The sequence below is a fragment of the Buteo buteo genome, chromosome 2, assembly GCF_964188355.1.
Source record: "Buteo buteo chromosome 2, bButBut1.hap1.1, whole genome shotgun sequence".
NCBI classification, from domain to species: Eukaryota; Metazoa; Chordata; class Aves; order Accipitriformes; family Accipitridae; genus Buteo; species Buteo buteo.
In genome coordinates, this window is record NC_134172.1 from 21,757,020 (window position 1) to 21,773,698 (window position 16,679).

The 16,679-nt window shown below is 36.3% G+C and overlaps 1 protein-coding gene across 1 annotated transcript in view; it reads right to left on the reverse strand.

Annotated features, from left to right (window-relative positions):
* PLXDC2 (plexin domain containing 2) overlaps positions 1-16,679 on the reverse strand; it is a 279,753-nt gene that overhangs the window by 65,496 nt on the left and 197,578 nt on the right. The window contains exons 5-7 of the mRNA XM_075047931.1: positions 15,223-15,345; positions 12,240-12,358; positions 3,010-3,109 (exon numbers count right to left, since the gene is read on the reverse strand). Coding sequence (XP_074904032.1) covers positions 3,010-3,109; positions 12,240-12,358; positions 15,223-15,345 — 342 coding nt within the window. The remainder of the gene's footprint in view (positions 1-3,009; positions 3,110-12,239; positions 12,359-15,222; positions 15,346-16,679) is intronic.

Genomic DNA, 16,679 nt, shown 5'->3' on the forward strand with positions numbered 1-16,679 from the left:
AGTACCACATATAGGCTCGAAAAGAAAGACATTGTCTCTATATAAGCAGTAGTAGCAGATCAAGAAAAAAACCCATAGAAAACAGACAGAAAGCCACCCGCCAAAAATCTTCCATCCCTGTGCTCTAACTCTTAAAAGATAAGGTGAACAAATGTAGATGCCTGTATTCTTTTAGGGACAGATAAAAGGGGTATTACTGCAAAGCCTTTATATGTAGGAGTATTTTAACAAAAATAGGTATGAAATGCTCAAGGTCCCCCATTTTAAAAAGTTCAGCAAATCCTTTCTTTTTGCTCTTGGTTCTTCAATAGGATCCTTTTCAGCACTCATTAAAATGCACTTTTGAAATGAAATGGCTGATCAAAAAGCATGTTTTTCTCTCCTCAGTATGAAATAGTTTTGCCTGGCTTTAGAACTCACCTTTCAGAAGTATTAAAAAAGTTATTACTAATGTTTTGGACAGTATGTCTGAAAAAATCTGATAAATAGTTCTAAATCTTCCAAAATTAGTTCAATAAAACTAGGACTATTATACTGAAGTTTTAGAATGCTGAGCATACAGAGTGCACCGAAGACACTCAGCATTTATGAAAATTGAGAGGATTTTTTTATTCAATTAGGCTTGTGTTGCACTTAATGTCTGTTTCAAATGCAAGATATGTACAAAAATAACTGACAAAACTCAAACATGGAGAAGTAGAGTTGGTTTTTTTTTAGTTTGATTTGGGTTTGGGTTTTTTTTTTATAACTAGCCATGAACATACAGGGAAACTGGGTTCTCTCGATGGAAAAGTCTTTGCTAAAGTGGTAAGCAAGAACTAATAGCTATACTGTCTTTGCTAAAGTTCTAAGCAGGAACTAGTAGTTATACTATCTTTGCCTTCTTTTGGGACAAACACCAATTTATATTCTTCCATTGTCTTAAGGAGCTAACAAATAAAGTAAAACAATTCTATCATATCACTTTTACAGTAATTGACTAGAGCCATGGTTGATTTAACATCTCTGAAAAACAAGAATGCAAGAACATGCATATTTTAAGAGCATCTGACAGTGGCTCTCTATGGGCCAACATTATTTACCAGTTCTGTCAGGGTGCTATTACGTTGCCTGTACATACTAATATAAACCTGTTTCATTGAAAGCACAATTTAGCTTCAGGAAAATCTACTGCGAACTGATGGTTCCCTTGATTAATAATAGCTCTAGTGAAAGCTGGAAACTAGCAAAAATAATTATGAATTACCACCATCCACAGAACCAGTCGTTAAGGAGAAAAGCAGTGCATTACACACATTAATACAGAAATAATGCTATCATAACAGTTGCTGCAGTGGCACATTTTAGACTACCCACCTTCTATTCTTCTTATCTCCCACTCCTTAAAGTAACTTAATGAACTGAGTAAGTTTAAGATGAAACACTAGACAGATTTTCTGCTAATTACAGTCACTTCACTTAGTGTCGTGACAAAAAGGTTTACAGAAATACTAAAACCAGAAGACTAGTAAGTAACTGCGTATTCATCAAAACCAATGTTACTTAGTGGTAGTAGTGGTCTGAAATATTGTTACAGAAAGAAACATTCGAACTAAAATAAAGACTCACATATACTATATATATTACATACAAAATATGTACATCCAAAATAAGTCCTTTAGTGTTGTTTGATGACGAAGGCTTGATGCCAAAAGATCTGCATACTGCTTGCATCTCTTACATTAAATTTCTGTGTGACTATTCTCATAAACCATTTGCACAAGTCAATCAACCTAATTTCCACCTGAATCCATTTTAGGAGCTCTTACAAGCTGAAGACTCACAGAAATATTCAGATCATTCACTTACAAACATCACTCAAATTGCTGAAATCGGTTGCCTGGATTCATTTGTTCCTAAGCACTCAAAAGCAATCCATGCGACCACAGGCACGTCACAACTATCTATCATACTTCAGAAACAAATTTCTTCCAAGACCTGATCTTTTAAGTGAAATCTGGGCATGCCAACCTCCTTCACACTACTCTGAGTTCACAACAAGCAACAGATGGTGCTGAAATTTTTCATCTTCCCCATGGCAGGACATACAAGACATAGGATTTATGGTCCCTCATATCAAAGACTGTTTAAACGTGATGAGGGGATAGGATGAGCTGAGAGGCAATGGTCCTTTAGTGTCAGCCCCATCTGCAGGCTGCCTTAAAGATGGGCTGGGTCAGGACAGTCCTTATGAGCTTTATCTGTGCCGCACCTCTGTCAGGGTTCACTTCACAAGAATATGCCTGGACTCGGGCCTCGGAGGCTGGTTCAATAGCAGCTCCTTCCATCTACACCCTGCTATTAAGGGATCATCAAAAATTGAACTTAGTAAATTTGCTCTAAATGTGTAAATAAAACCAGAAGACTTGGAAAGTGAGCATACTCTCTAATGGCTAAACAACCTCAAAGGGTTCTGTACACAGTTTGTTAAAACAAAGCATTGAGGAAATTACACTTGACCTCAGTCAAGTCATATAAAGTATAATTAAAGCCAGAGAAAATTAAGTGTCACCTGCATTACTGTTGCCACGACTATGTGAGCCCAAGATGTTATTTAATAACTACATCTCTTCTTTTCTCTCACTAAAATGTTTATATGAATTTGAAGTTCAGAATGTAAAATATTCTCTTTCTGGATACAGATTTTTCTGAACAGGTTGCTTCTTCCCTACTATGGATATAGAAACATTCCAGATAAAGTAACTTATGGAATACCAAATTGTGCTGGTTGACAGTTTAATTTCATATTATTTGGCTGGCCATATAGTTTTATTTACTTAATTTATCAGCTCAAAAGAAACAATGACAGAGAAAGCCACACTGGGAATTATCAAGCAAATAAAATTACACTTGAATTAACAAGCTGAAATTAGCTAAGTGATTTGTTGTGCAGCTAATCATCCTTGATGAAATCAGCTTATACTTGTTTCTCAGCCTCCAAACCATTAGCACCACTACATTTCTACATACTGGGAATTTGCTGGATCCTGTGCACAACCACAAATGCATCTGAGAGTCCCACTTTCACTGGGTGGTTCGTCGAACTTATCTGTGTCACAGCAACAGGAATCTGGAATACAAACCAGGAAGATATGCATGAACTATCAAAGTAAAAAAATTCAGACTAAAAATAACAGCACTGCCAGAATGAACATTTAACCAGTGTAAATTAAAAGTCCTAAATAAGTATTTTATACAATACAGCACAAGATGACTAACGATTTATTAAAGATTGAAATTACTGGTTTTGGTTTTTATTTTATCTTAGTTTGTTTTGCTTCTTATGTAACAATATTCACATTGACACTTAGAGGTGGAACAATTGTTAATGATGAAACAGAAAAGGGCAGTAATTTTCAGTAATTTATTTCCCCCAGTTGAAGAAAAAGTGGAACATGCTAGTATCAGACAAGGAGGAGGAAGCAATACCTCTTTTCTACTATTGAACACACAAACTGTGAAAGTTCAGCTTGAGATGAACATTTTAAAAGCTTATGGCTCAGTTAACTTGCACTGAAAACTGTTTGAAGAGCTACCTGAAGGGAGCTCTGGCCCAACGTTATTCATGTTTAATGTGTCTTGGACTAGCAGGAAAATTATCAGTGTCATGGAAAATGTGGAAAATGCCAGATGCTCACTTGCCAATATCTAGAGGAAGAAATAAAAAGACTTAGATAGCCATAGACCAGTCCAGCTTTACATAACAGAGATATTGATGCTGGGCAACAGGGTTGTATGAAAACAGATGCCAAGTTGGATTTCATTCTTTGGGCAAGATTGCATCTTTGGCTGATACTTGTGTAGATAATAGCTTTAGAATTTTGTGAGGTGTTTGACTTAGTGACATGTAGCATTTATACAATATTAATATAGTTAAGTAGACTGACTGATCACAAACAGCAGCCACACTAAAGCAGCAGCTCAGACTGACAGTGCGTCTTTATAGTGTATCTTCTCCAGTCATCAGACCTAGTATTCAAAAGTTGGAAGGGAAGGAAACATGAATTTACTGTCTAGCAGTTCTGCAGATGACACTGGTACAGTAAAAATAATGAAAGGCCAGGATCAATTAGCAAAGTTAGACCTTGCAAAAATTGCAAAGTTATAACTCAGAGAAAAAAAAGCGCAAGATAGGGGTTTGGGGACCATGCTCTAAAGCAGCAGTTCTGGAAGGGATCTCAGTATTGTAGTGCATGAACAACTCTGGCTGTCAGAAAGGACATGGCAGCAAGAAAACTTAATTGTTGTAATATTTGGTTACACAAACAGTGAAATACAGCCTAGGAATGGGGTAGCCATTTTACCTGTACCTGCACATTAGATCATTAATGAAATGTTACACATACTTTGGGGGGATATATTTCTTAACAAGATGCTGAAAACTTAAGAGAAGGAAGATTAAGAGAGTCATAAAAATATTTTGAAAACTTCTGCAGGTCTCAAATGCCATTAACAGAAGGGTTAAAGAGCTATCCTGGTTTCAGCTGGGATAGAGTTGTCTTCCTAGTAGCTGGTATAGTGTTATGTCTTGGGTTCAGAATGAGAATAATGTTGATCACACACTGATGTTTTCAGTTGTTGCTAAGTCGTATTTATATTAAGTCAAGGATTTTTCAGCTTCTCATGCCCAGCCAGCAAGAAGGCTGGAATGGCACAAGAAGTTGGTAGGGGACACAGCCAGGGAACCTGAACCAAAATGGCCAAAGGAGTATTCCATACCATGTGATGTCATGCCCAGTATATAAACTGGGGGGAGTTGGCCTGGGGCGATCGCTGCTTGGGAGCTAACTTGGCATTGGTCAGCAAGTGGCAAGCAATTGCATTATGCATCACTTGTTTTGTATATTCCAATCCTTTTATTATTATTGCCATTTTATTATTGTTACTATTATCATTATTAATTTCTTCCTTTCTGTTCTATTAAACTGTTGTTATCTCAACCCACGAGTTTTACCTTTTTCCTTCTGGTTCTCCCCCCTATCCTACTGGGGGCGGAGCGGGGGAAGTGAGTGAGTGGCCGCGTGGTGCTTAGTTGCTGTCTGGGGTTAAACCACGACAAGAGCTCTATTTGGCTTCTCAAAGGGAAAATGGAAAGTTGGCTAGATTACCATAAACAAGTACTGCCATGGGGAGAAATTACTCAGGGGCTAAAGAGTTTTTTCATCTGGCACAAAAAGATATAACCAGAAGCTGGAAGCTGCAGACTTTTGAAGTAGAATAAGCCCCATGTTTCTATGATTGAGTGTTATTAACCACTGGATAAACTACCAAGGGAAATTATGATTCTCTACTCATTGCTGCTTTCAAATCACAGTTGGATATCTTATTTTTCTGAGTTGGCCTTCAGTTAACCAAAAATTACTAGGCTAAAGACAGATGAAACTGGGTCAAATGTAAGAAACTGAGATACAAGGTGCTAGCTCAGCTAATCTTATAGTCTGCTCTGGCTTTACCTGTGTAAAACTACCAAAATTATACTGTTGGTCAGTATTTTTCACATAGCAGAAAAATGCCAAAGTAAAAAGCTGGTTACACATCCAGCGAATGAGGATTCAGTGTTCTCTACATGTCAATTAATGGCATGACTTCTGATATTTGATCATCAGTTGTCCTTCTCCTTGTTCCCAAAATATCATTTAGCTGTGCTTTTCCTGATTACACTGGTAGCTGTCTAGGAAAAGTTAAATTTGAGAATATTAACAGAAAAAGTGAGTTCTGGTGAATTAAACAGTGTCATAAATTTCCATTTCTTTTACTTGATTTAGTGACTGGTTTAGCTGATTTAGTTAGGGGTTCTTGCAGACATGATCTGCTTTGGTATAACAAAAGGAATGATGTTAAACTAACATGAAAAACAGAAGTGGCCTGCAAATACTGCTAGTAATACATCAGTTTAAATCTGGCTTATATCAGCTTAGCTCTGATGCAGTTATTGGAGAATATGACATAAGAAGGCTAAAAGACATATTTTCAAAGTCTTCAAAATAAAAGACTCAATGAGTTCAGAAATAAGTCTATAAACATTCTCCAGCATGAAAGTATAAGCAAAATAATGGAATTATTCACAGTCTCGGAATACTGTAGAGAAAAGCTTATATTAACTACCAAAGAAACAGTCTTAAAAGATTTTGAGGAGGATACTCTATAGAAGCTATTGGTAACAAAGTTAGAAAAGGCACTGATGAGAAGGATGCAATGACTATTTCTCTTTGAAGTTAGAAACACAGCAGATGAAGAAAGGAATGAGTTTTATGGACACAAAATGTAGTTGGAATTGACATTATGAGTAGGTGTGTGACCAACAAAATATGCTGGCAAAATTGACAGCTCAAGACACAAATTGTGCCTGATACATGAAAAGAATTATACTCATTTTTACATGTGAGTGCAAACCAGGAGAAGTTGCACTTGGGTCTCCTTGAATAAGCCTCCTTAATTTTAAGTCAAATGCCTTAGCACACATTTTTTCTGAATTTGTGAATAATTGAACAATTTGCATATTTCCCTCAAAAATTATGACAACAGCAAACTAACTTGTCTTTTTTTTTCAGGAAAGAGTGATGGGTTCTTGCAGTACAAATGCCACAAGTGGTTTGTTGTTTGGGTTTTTTAATAAATTTATTTTCATTACAACTTGGTTCAGAGCTTGAAAGTCACTTTCAGTTTCACTATCTAATAAAATTATGAATGACCCAGTGATATTTGGTATTAAAATAGGATGCAGTAGCCAAGTTGAACAGAAAATACAAACAAAACCTTGAGGAGAAATTAGAAAATTTTGGAGCAGAAATATCTCAGTAGATTTTGCCAAAATCCCTTCAGGTGTCTATACTCTTGTGCTGGATATTCTAGAAAGAGTGAAGAACTTCTGGAGTCATTTTCTAAAACAATTAAAAAAGTTGTAGTAGGGTCCAGTCTAACAGAAGAAGCAGCCAAAAATTTGGATATATGTTTTGGAAACAAGGTTTAGAAACAAGTGTTTGTGTAAGGTGAGGAAAACATAAATTAAGTTAGTATAGCCAGCTCTTCAAACTGAGGTACAGCCTGTCTCAAACAATTAGTAATACGGACAGAAATGCAGTCAAAGTAGAAGGGAATCCATGACCCAGGAAAATTCTTTTATTCTCTTGGAAAAAACTACAGCATTATTAAACCTGTATTTACAAAAACATATGTTTATTTTTAAAGTGTGGAAAAGAAATAATTTTACAGAACTGAATACTTCATTCACTTGGTGATGAATGTACTGAGTGTGATTATATAGTGAAATCTTTTGAGTGAGATGTCAAGATAAAATGAGCTTTTACCATATGGCGGCCTATTAGAAGATATGCCCTTTTGACAGAAGGCTTGTAGTAAAAGCTAAAATAATTTATTGAAAATTACAGCAAAACATAGGTAGCAAACAGATAGCTGATGTTCCAAATTCCTCACCTGAATGGCAAGATATGTCATGACAGGCTGACATGTTAAACAGTTGAACAGTAAGCTAGGAATGTGCAAGTGGTTGCTAATGTGTGGCAGGGGTTTTATGGCATTATGTTCAGAGGATGGATTTTAACTAGAATCATTCCAAAGTGTGTGTTAGCTCTGCCATAGACAATATGAACTCTTGTGTTGTACAAGTCACCAGTTTATGAATAAGCTTCCCAAATGCACACTAGTGCTGGGGTCATTGACATCTATATTTTGGATTATATACTTCAACAACAGGGAGAAAAATATTTAGAATTAATGGTGAATTCTATTCATCATTGGGATCAGTAATCTAGACAGTATTTCCCATCAGAGTTCTCAAATTTTATTCTTTTCAACTTTGAGGACATGTCAGAATCTTACCCTTCAAACAAGAATAAAATAATGGCCTCTGACCTTATTCTGAAGGAGGTGGTAAGCAGGGTGCAATTACTGCCCCACTTCAAAACTGAGTCAAAGAAAAGAGCCAGAGTATGCTGCAAAATAATAACACAATAGTACTTATATAGGATTTTCATTGCCAGTTTCCTAAAGAGTTATTAATTAATCTACAGGCCAAACTGCATGAAACTTATTCGGGACTTTTAAGTTGCATAAACTGATCACCTCATAAAATCAAAGATCCTGTTTCCATGTTAATATTTTTGATAAGAATAGCAGAGGCAAAGAAATGCCAGGCGTGATAATGCAGGCAGAATATCCACGAAAACTGTGCATTTTTTTTAGTTTTCAGGAAAGAATCACAAGGTTTGGAGTCTTGTTACTGAAAACAAATTATTTTCCATCATGCATAGCAGGAGCATCCATTTTATCTAAGTGCTAGCACTTAATCAATTCCATTCAACTCTGCCTCCTTTCACAGTAGCAAGAAATTCTGCTACAAGTCTCAGAATTATTTTCCAACTTCGCATATTGGGCTATTTGAACAAGCATTTCAACTTTAATAATGGTTTCTGGATTACTACATAAATAGTCATTACTATTTAAATGAACAAAGAAAGCCTTCAAGCCAATGAAATTAAGAAAAATATCCTAAACCATTAACAAAGCCTTTGGTACCTTTGCCTAATTTGTCCTGTATTAATCATGGGCAGAAAAAGAAACCAAGTGTTACCCTAAGGAAAATTAGCTATAAGCACTAATGGGAAAAGACTATATAGAATTGTTATTTTGCTGAAAAGAAGAAAAGCTCTTGAAAATTGAACTTCTGTGAAATTTAGAACATAAGAAATGAGTATTCACTACCAATACATAAAAAAGTATGCCTTTCCAGAAAATTTTCTTTATTACTATGTTATATTGGTTAGTTTGCACTGTAATATATTTTATATGTAGTAGAGGTGCACCAATAAAATTTTCCTGCCAGTTGATGCTTCCTGACATATTGACCATTTGTCAGAACACTAACAGTTGGTGTAAGCAAAGCGATATTTAAAATGGAAGCTGTATGCACTGTAAACAAAGTAAATTGGTAAAAAAATAAATATTTGACTTGCTATAGGACCTTGCTATATTTCAAATTGTTTTTACATTTTGAAAACTTGACTGTACAGTTCCTTCTCCCACCCATTAACTCTTCTGAAAGATATTCTGGTGTCTCCAGGTTTCACTATCCTGGTGGCTCAGCTCCTTTTCTAAATTTTTATTTTTTCAGAATCTATTCTGGATTTTGGATAAAAATTGTGCATTTCAGGCTGCTTCCTATTGGGCAAACAATGGAATGCAGAAGATTGGGCAGAACAACTCCTTTTATACTCAGCAAACCTCAGCCAAGATCCTGCCTTGGTGGTCCACACGAGGTTTATGAGGTAGCAAACCTGATGCAGGAGCAGGAAGGATATGAAACAGGGAATCTCAAATGGTTTGAATAACCAAGAAATAAAAGGTAGAATTTACCTGAAGTGCTTTAGACATAGAAGTCCCTATCTGTACCTCCCTTAAAAGTATAATCACAGTTATTTTAAAAGTGGATTCTTCAAGATAAATGCCTGGTGTCACTAGTACAGGGTCCCTGTGGGATGCTTTATAAAGTTACTGGCAACCTGTCTGCTGCATTTCTTACATGCAGGTGTTTCAGCCTGGAGACTTTCAATGACAATGCAATGAAGACCTCGCAGATTTGCTATACATCACTGTCATTTTTAGTGAACTGTGATGCTAAAATGAAATGGCACCAAAAAGATGGTGGAAATCTTCTTGTACAACTTTTACTCGTGTTAGTGAGCATTCACATAGGTAATCTTACTGGAGTTAATGGGGCTCCTGACAACATGACTTACCAGCAAGAGAGATGGTTCCAAAAGGAAGGAAAGCAATGGATTCAGCACTGGAAAGTAAATAAATTCCTAGCCAGACTTATAAGCACTAGAGTCAAGTTTAAATTCTCAAGTGTCTCAGTTTTTCTTTTCAGACAACTTGTGTCTGATCAGTGATGGGAAATTTTATTCAATTTTCCTCATTTAGGTGAAAAGCTGAGGTAGTTTTAATGGAGTAAAAGGTGCAAATAAAGAGTATAGTCTTCTGGTAATCTCAGCTTCCAAATACATTCCCCAAAGGAATACACTAGTTGTAACGTTCTAAGATTTTACAGAAATCTTTTGTCAAAAGATTTACAGATCACTAGCATGTTACTATCACAACTTTAGAAAGTCTCTTTCCTTAACTACATGCAGTAATTCCAAAGTGATGTTTGGTAACTCCATTCAGGACAAGAATAACTCATAACAGGGGCTTTCAAAGATTCAGCAGTGGAAAAAAATGCAAATTATCTCATTTTTAAATTCCAATTCTTTCTGTTTCAGAATTAATGAAAAGAACATCAATAACTCCCCCCCACAAAAGCACTGTGGTGCTGGAGGAAGCTTCCAGCAGTGCAGTGAGAGCAAGCAGCCTACACTGTTGTAGCATAGAAATTGTTTAGCCACAGACTAAATGATGTACTTGCATGCAATTCTAGGGAACCACATGTGATTAATAAGGTAGCCCATTTCCTCCTGTCTTCCTAAATGAATAAAGTTTTCCACTGCCTGACACTCTGCATCACCATTTATATTTATGCAAAATGAATGCAAGATACTATCAGTCTAGAGCAACAGGTTCTATCAACAATGTTAGATTCATTTTGCACAGGGCTGGACAGTAACAGACAAGGCAGAGCATCTCATAACCATGAATAGTAGTGTTCTGAAAATGTCACCATTTTAACATCAGAACGCATATATAGTTCTTGTCAAGTGTATCTTAAAATTAGAAATTGAAGTAGTGTCCCTCCCCACTTCTCTGGGTCTTGAAGGCAGGAACTTTTCTGCAGTCTTTAAAAAGATTTTTTTTTTTTTCCTTTAAAAAAGTTTCAGCAACAGGAGATAAAGCTTTGGTGCATACTCCTTTGATCAAGCACAGGCTCCATTGTGCTAAGCAGAGTAAACTTTTCATGAAGCTGGAGTCAAAATGCAAATAAACTGCATTTTCAGAGATGAAGATACTAGCCTGTACATAAAGTTCAGACACGGAGTCTAAGCAGACCTTGCATCAGCATGTCTTTTATAAGATAAGGAAAGCCAGGTCCGTGGGCATACCAGAAGTTTGTTGTGTCTACAGAACTAATTCAGTAAGAGTATCCTGCAGCAATGTTGTTTGCAAGATGCAAAGACATCTATCTTAGGTGAAGATGACTACTGTTAGTAGACTAACACAGATCCTCACTAGCTTTCTAATGAAGGGGACAGGACTACTATTATTTCTGCTTCATTCAGGTGCATGGCTTCAACATAGGCATGAAAAATGAGCCTGAAGGCTCACAACTGGTTTATAGCAGAGAGAGAAGAGAACCTAGATTTCTCCAAGTCTGGGCAATCAGTTATATCACTGATTACATTTTTTTAATGTAAGGAGGATAACAGAGAGACATCTTAAAGAGAAAGTCACACTTTGCATGACAAACTGAGATTAAAATAACCAAATAATAAAAAAAAAAAATGTTCTCTGCCCCTAGAGATTTGAGTTTATCTACCTTCTGATCCTTATTTGCATGAAATTTAACTGGAGGTATAGCCTCTAGGCTATAGGCTCCAAGACTCTAGCAACTCTAGCAAGAAAAAAAAAAATCACCTAAAGTAACAACTGAAATTCTGAAACACTTGGAGCATGCGGAAGACCCCAACTGAGACAACAACATGTTGGTGCGATGAAAACAAACAAAATGGCCTCAATCTAACCAGTGTTATCACCAAACAGATGGAAAACCTCACAGAGCTAGAGATACCAACCAGTTATTTCTTATTTGAAACATATGAACTTCGAAATACATCAGTTGCCAAAAATGATAGCTGCAGGAAAAAGGTGACACTTTAATACTAACCATTGATTCTAGAGTATTTTCAAACAGGCTCAAGTTAGGTGAACTAATTGAGCAAATTAGACCCTAACTTTCAAAACCCAAGAGGAATTTACTAAACAATCAAGAATTTACTCAACACTTTCAACCACCTAAATAAGGCCACTTGTAATCCAGGAGTAACACATTGGAGTCATGTTTTCAAGTCTATCACATGAACATCACTTTTACAATAAAATGTCATTTTCAGCAAAATAGTGATCTTATAAGCAATATACTGAAATGGTCTTATATAGCTGAACTTTCAAATATCCCCCCTAAATTTAGGGAAATTTCTGGCAGGTTTAAAGTAATTTGTCTATTTAAATGACAATTTTCAGACCCAACTTACTTCTTTGTAGCCGAAAATGATACGCCCATCATTGAGAAGGGTGGCCTGAAAAGTGAAACTGCCCAGGTTGTAATTATCCTGCAGATGTACATGGTCCCACTGGACAACTAGTGCTGTGCCTGTGAACCCCAGAGTGGGGGTAGAGAGGCAAAGGGAAGAAAAAAATGTGAGAAAAATATTAACTGACTGTAGAAAAAGTACTTAACTGCAGTTACTTGAAACAAGAACAGTGCTTTGTCTCTTTTCAGCAACTTTCAGCCCAACATCTTGAAATGATAGAGATATTACAAACACAAGTTGCAACTGAAATCCTCTTACAGGTAGACACCACAGTGCCACAAATAACTACCTCAACTACTCACACAGAAGTGTGCTAAAGTGAGTGGTCAAGTAACTCGTCTGGAATTGCACAAGGAGTCAACAGTCACTAAAGATACGATCCAGCACTCGGAGTTCAGGTGTGCTCCCACAACCACTGCTCTACAGTGGCTTTTTTTACACACTATATATATACCCTAATGACTTTGAAATTTGAAGGGCTAATAGCATTGCCTGTTTAGTAGAAGTTATTATTTGAGGAATTCAGATGCTTCCATTAACTATGCATTAATATAAATAGCATTAATTTTTTTTTTGCCTGGTGCAAGCCCTTGCTTAGGTTCTGCAAGTTGAAAAATATTATGTGCTGGCAATAAATAAACATAGTTTAAATTAAAACCACTAAGGGTCCATAGACAGGGTAAGTATTGAGTCTGGTGTGCAGAGATTTAGTTGCAAGAGGCTCGTTAATATTCATGGGAGTTCTCTGTCTGAATATCCACTTATCGCACTAAAAATGTACCCCAAGAAACTTGCATCCCTGTGAGCATGTTTTACAGACGTTGAGGGTTATATTCAGGCAGCTTGGCTGAAAGACACTTATCACCAAAACTGTGCTTACTGAAAATGACTTTTTGTCTTTATATGCCTTCCTTAGCATACTTCTCTCTTTGGCACTAATGGGAGTTATGTGCTTTGATTCACGACACTTTAATTTCTTTTCATCCTGGAGCGTTCAAGGTGGGTCAGTATGCATCCAGCTCAATGCATTTTTGATATATCCTTGAAACACCTTTTGTCACAGATATTCTGTGCTGTAAATTCCATGAACACACATTGGTAGGGGATGTCATTAAACTATGAGCATGCAAGCTTTTGGTACATACTGCGCTAAGTCCACCACATTATTGTCCCATGTGTCTTTCATAAGCACAGTACATGTTCATTAATTGTGCACACAGTGCATTTTTCCTTCTGTGACCATAGTCATTAATTGCTTTCTGAATATTTATTTGATTGTATCAAATTTCATTTTAAAGGAATTTAAAGGGACTTTTAAAATCGTTGGAGTGAAAATAGCCAGAACTTCTTATAGTCAGTCTTTGAGTACCTCAGATCTAGAATCCCAAGCTAAAGTGGAATTCAGCTGCCTCCAGAACAGTCGTTTCATTCCTAGGGACTTTATGTAGATTTGTGTGTAAATAAGTTCCTTGCAGTTAGCTCCATGAGTGAGACTTCGATGGGTCACCATGCTTGCCCACTACAGATGCCACTCTAAAGCAGCACACTTACTCACAGGGATAAAACATGCATGAATAAGAAATAAGCAGCTGAAGACACAATTTGCTCAGTTCATTTTTATTTGGAGTAAGATAGCAAATTCTTTGTCTTAAAGCACATGGGGTCCAAAAGAGCACCATGCCTTACACATGAAGAGGGATCCAAAATCTCAAAGTAGTATTCAACCTTGTCGTGAAAGCCATGTGATACAGCTTGATACACCTGGTATGGAGAATGGAATTTAGGAATACAATGAGAACTAGCAATGTCTTCCCCAGAATCCTCAGATTCTTTCAGTAGAGATGACAGCTCTCAGGCCATAATGTCAAATAATTTATGAAATGAAAAGAATATTTTTTCTGTTTGAAAATTCTCCATTCAAGGAGTAGGATTTTCTTATGTAAGTCTATTTTATTGGATTTTTAACAAATAAATGCTGCAAGTAATGACTATATTGAAAGGAAAGCTTATGACTAGGTGCAAAGATGATAGGATACATTTTGATCCCTGATCTAAAGAATAAAAATTAACACACCTGGTTAGAAATGTGACATATTTTTGGACATGTTCATAATTTGTGCTTATATTAACTATGAATAAACATACATAGAATGGCACAGGCTTATCCTGGAAGACTTAAAACAATTATAGATCTCATGATATTAAGTCATGATACTAAACTCTGTAAGTTTTAAATTCAGAATAGACAGTCATTGAATTTGATCGCTAAAGGCCTGAGGTAAGGCACCAGATGCCTTTTAATCACATAGGTTATGTTTTCAAAATATTGGTTGTAACCAACTTCATGAGACAAATATCCACACTTTCAAGGCCTGTGAAATATCTCACAGAGCTTCAAGTATAACACTGCAGTTTGCCTTTTACCCTTTCAGTCTTTTGTATGAGGGACTGTTGAGAACTCATGGTGTAGATGGGTGTATTGGATTCCAGTCCTGGGACTCCAGGCACACTTAGTCATCAACAGGTTTTTAAACTTATACCTGCCCTGCTTCTGTGTATTCTTGCTATTGCATTCCACAAATGCTATTTTCATTTTAGCTAGTGGGTTTTTTGAAGTAACAGGAACTTGCACTTTTATACAAGACAGATTTTTTGCTTTTAAAATTGATAAAATACATTTCTAGTTTGAGTTTATGTACTTTAGCATCCAGAAGATATCTGTCCAGTTAGGAAAAAGCATTCAGGACTCTTTAACCGAATTCTAAGTTAAGAACTGTTTATGGACATCTAACCACATGCTTTATACAGCTTGTGAGTTAAAAAAACATAAAAATGTTCAATTTTCCTTCAAAAATAGTTATTTAGGAAAATATGAAGAGCCAAGGGACACAGACACATTCATTTATGAAGGACTACTACATACCATTATCAAAGTATCTGACTGTTGAATTTCTTGACACACTGGGGTCAAAATTTGCCATTAAGGGTGCAATATATTGTGTAGCTGTTAGCATTCGATGCACAACTTCTCCAGTATATATGAAACCTACAATAAAAAAAAAAAAAATTGAGACCATTTCAGTAACTTCTGAAGGGATTTAATAGAATGGCAGGTTGAACTAGGCATTGCCAGAGCATTAAAGGGTCATTTGAGAGAAATTAATCCCACCACCAATTTTATGGTGAATTAAGTAAGAGCTAAAATATCAGGAAAATATCTGTGATGGCTGCCAAAAGAACAAGATCCAGGATAAACAGTGGAACAATTAGTTCAAGAAGCAAGTTTTCATACAGAAATAAAACCAGAGCAAACTCAGGGAAAAATAACTCCAGTTATGGACAAAATGCAGATACACGGCATTATCAAAATGAGCAATTTACCACCATGCATATTCCATAGTGCTTTCTATCCCTTCCAAAATTGCACAATTTGTTTTGCTTTTGCAAATTCTTACCTCTTCAAAAGTTAGTCTAACCCTTTTTCAGATTTCTAGAGACACACAGTAAGAGATTATTTCAGACAAGAAAAGGTGACAACCTTAAAAAAAAAAAAAAAAAAAAAGTCTGCTGAAGAGTAGAACGGATAGGATTTTTTCATGATTATAAGCCAAGCAGCATTTCTGCTACATTCTCTGCAGTGTCAAGTCTCACTAGTTTATCCTATTCATCCCTGAATCTGAAGTACTCCTCAGATCAACAGTAGGCTTCATTCATCAGAAGTGCTCACCCAAAAGCTCTTACAGGTTTGGAACTGGAGTTCTTCCTTCAAGGAAGAACAGTGATCTACGGTGAAAACAGTAATGCTGCAGTTATCTTCAAAGCAAAACTTCGTATATTTTAATAGCAGGAAATCCCTGCCATTTTAAACAATAAATGGTCTACAAATAAACCTGTATTGCTTAGGTTTGCCAACTACACTTCAACTGACTAATGGGACTAACTTTTTTTAAATGCCCTGACCTAAAGCCTGACTTAAAAGCTCCCATTGCCCTAGAGTGAGTCTTTTCTTAAGTTTTATTTTAGCCTTTGCCTTGCTGGTCAAAACTGGCAAACTTTAAGTTGATTGGAGTTACAGGTAGATCTTCAAAACTAAGATTTGCACACTACCTCTCCTCTTAAAGTGCTTACCAGATGGTGCCTTATGCTGAAGCGTTTGCTTTTTCTCCTTCTATTGATTTAATGAAGTATATTCCAATAGCAAACATCCCAATAACAACAAGAATATTAGAGTTGTCTGAAAATTTTCTAACAGAAAAAAATTCCATTTGGAAAACGTCTCACAGAAATTCAATTCTTTACTGGCAAACGATAGTATCCACTGGAACAGTATTTATGCTGTATTTATGCTCTCTTCCTCCACAATCCCTTTAACCGTCAAGC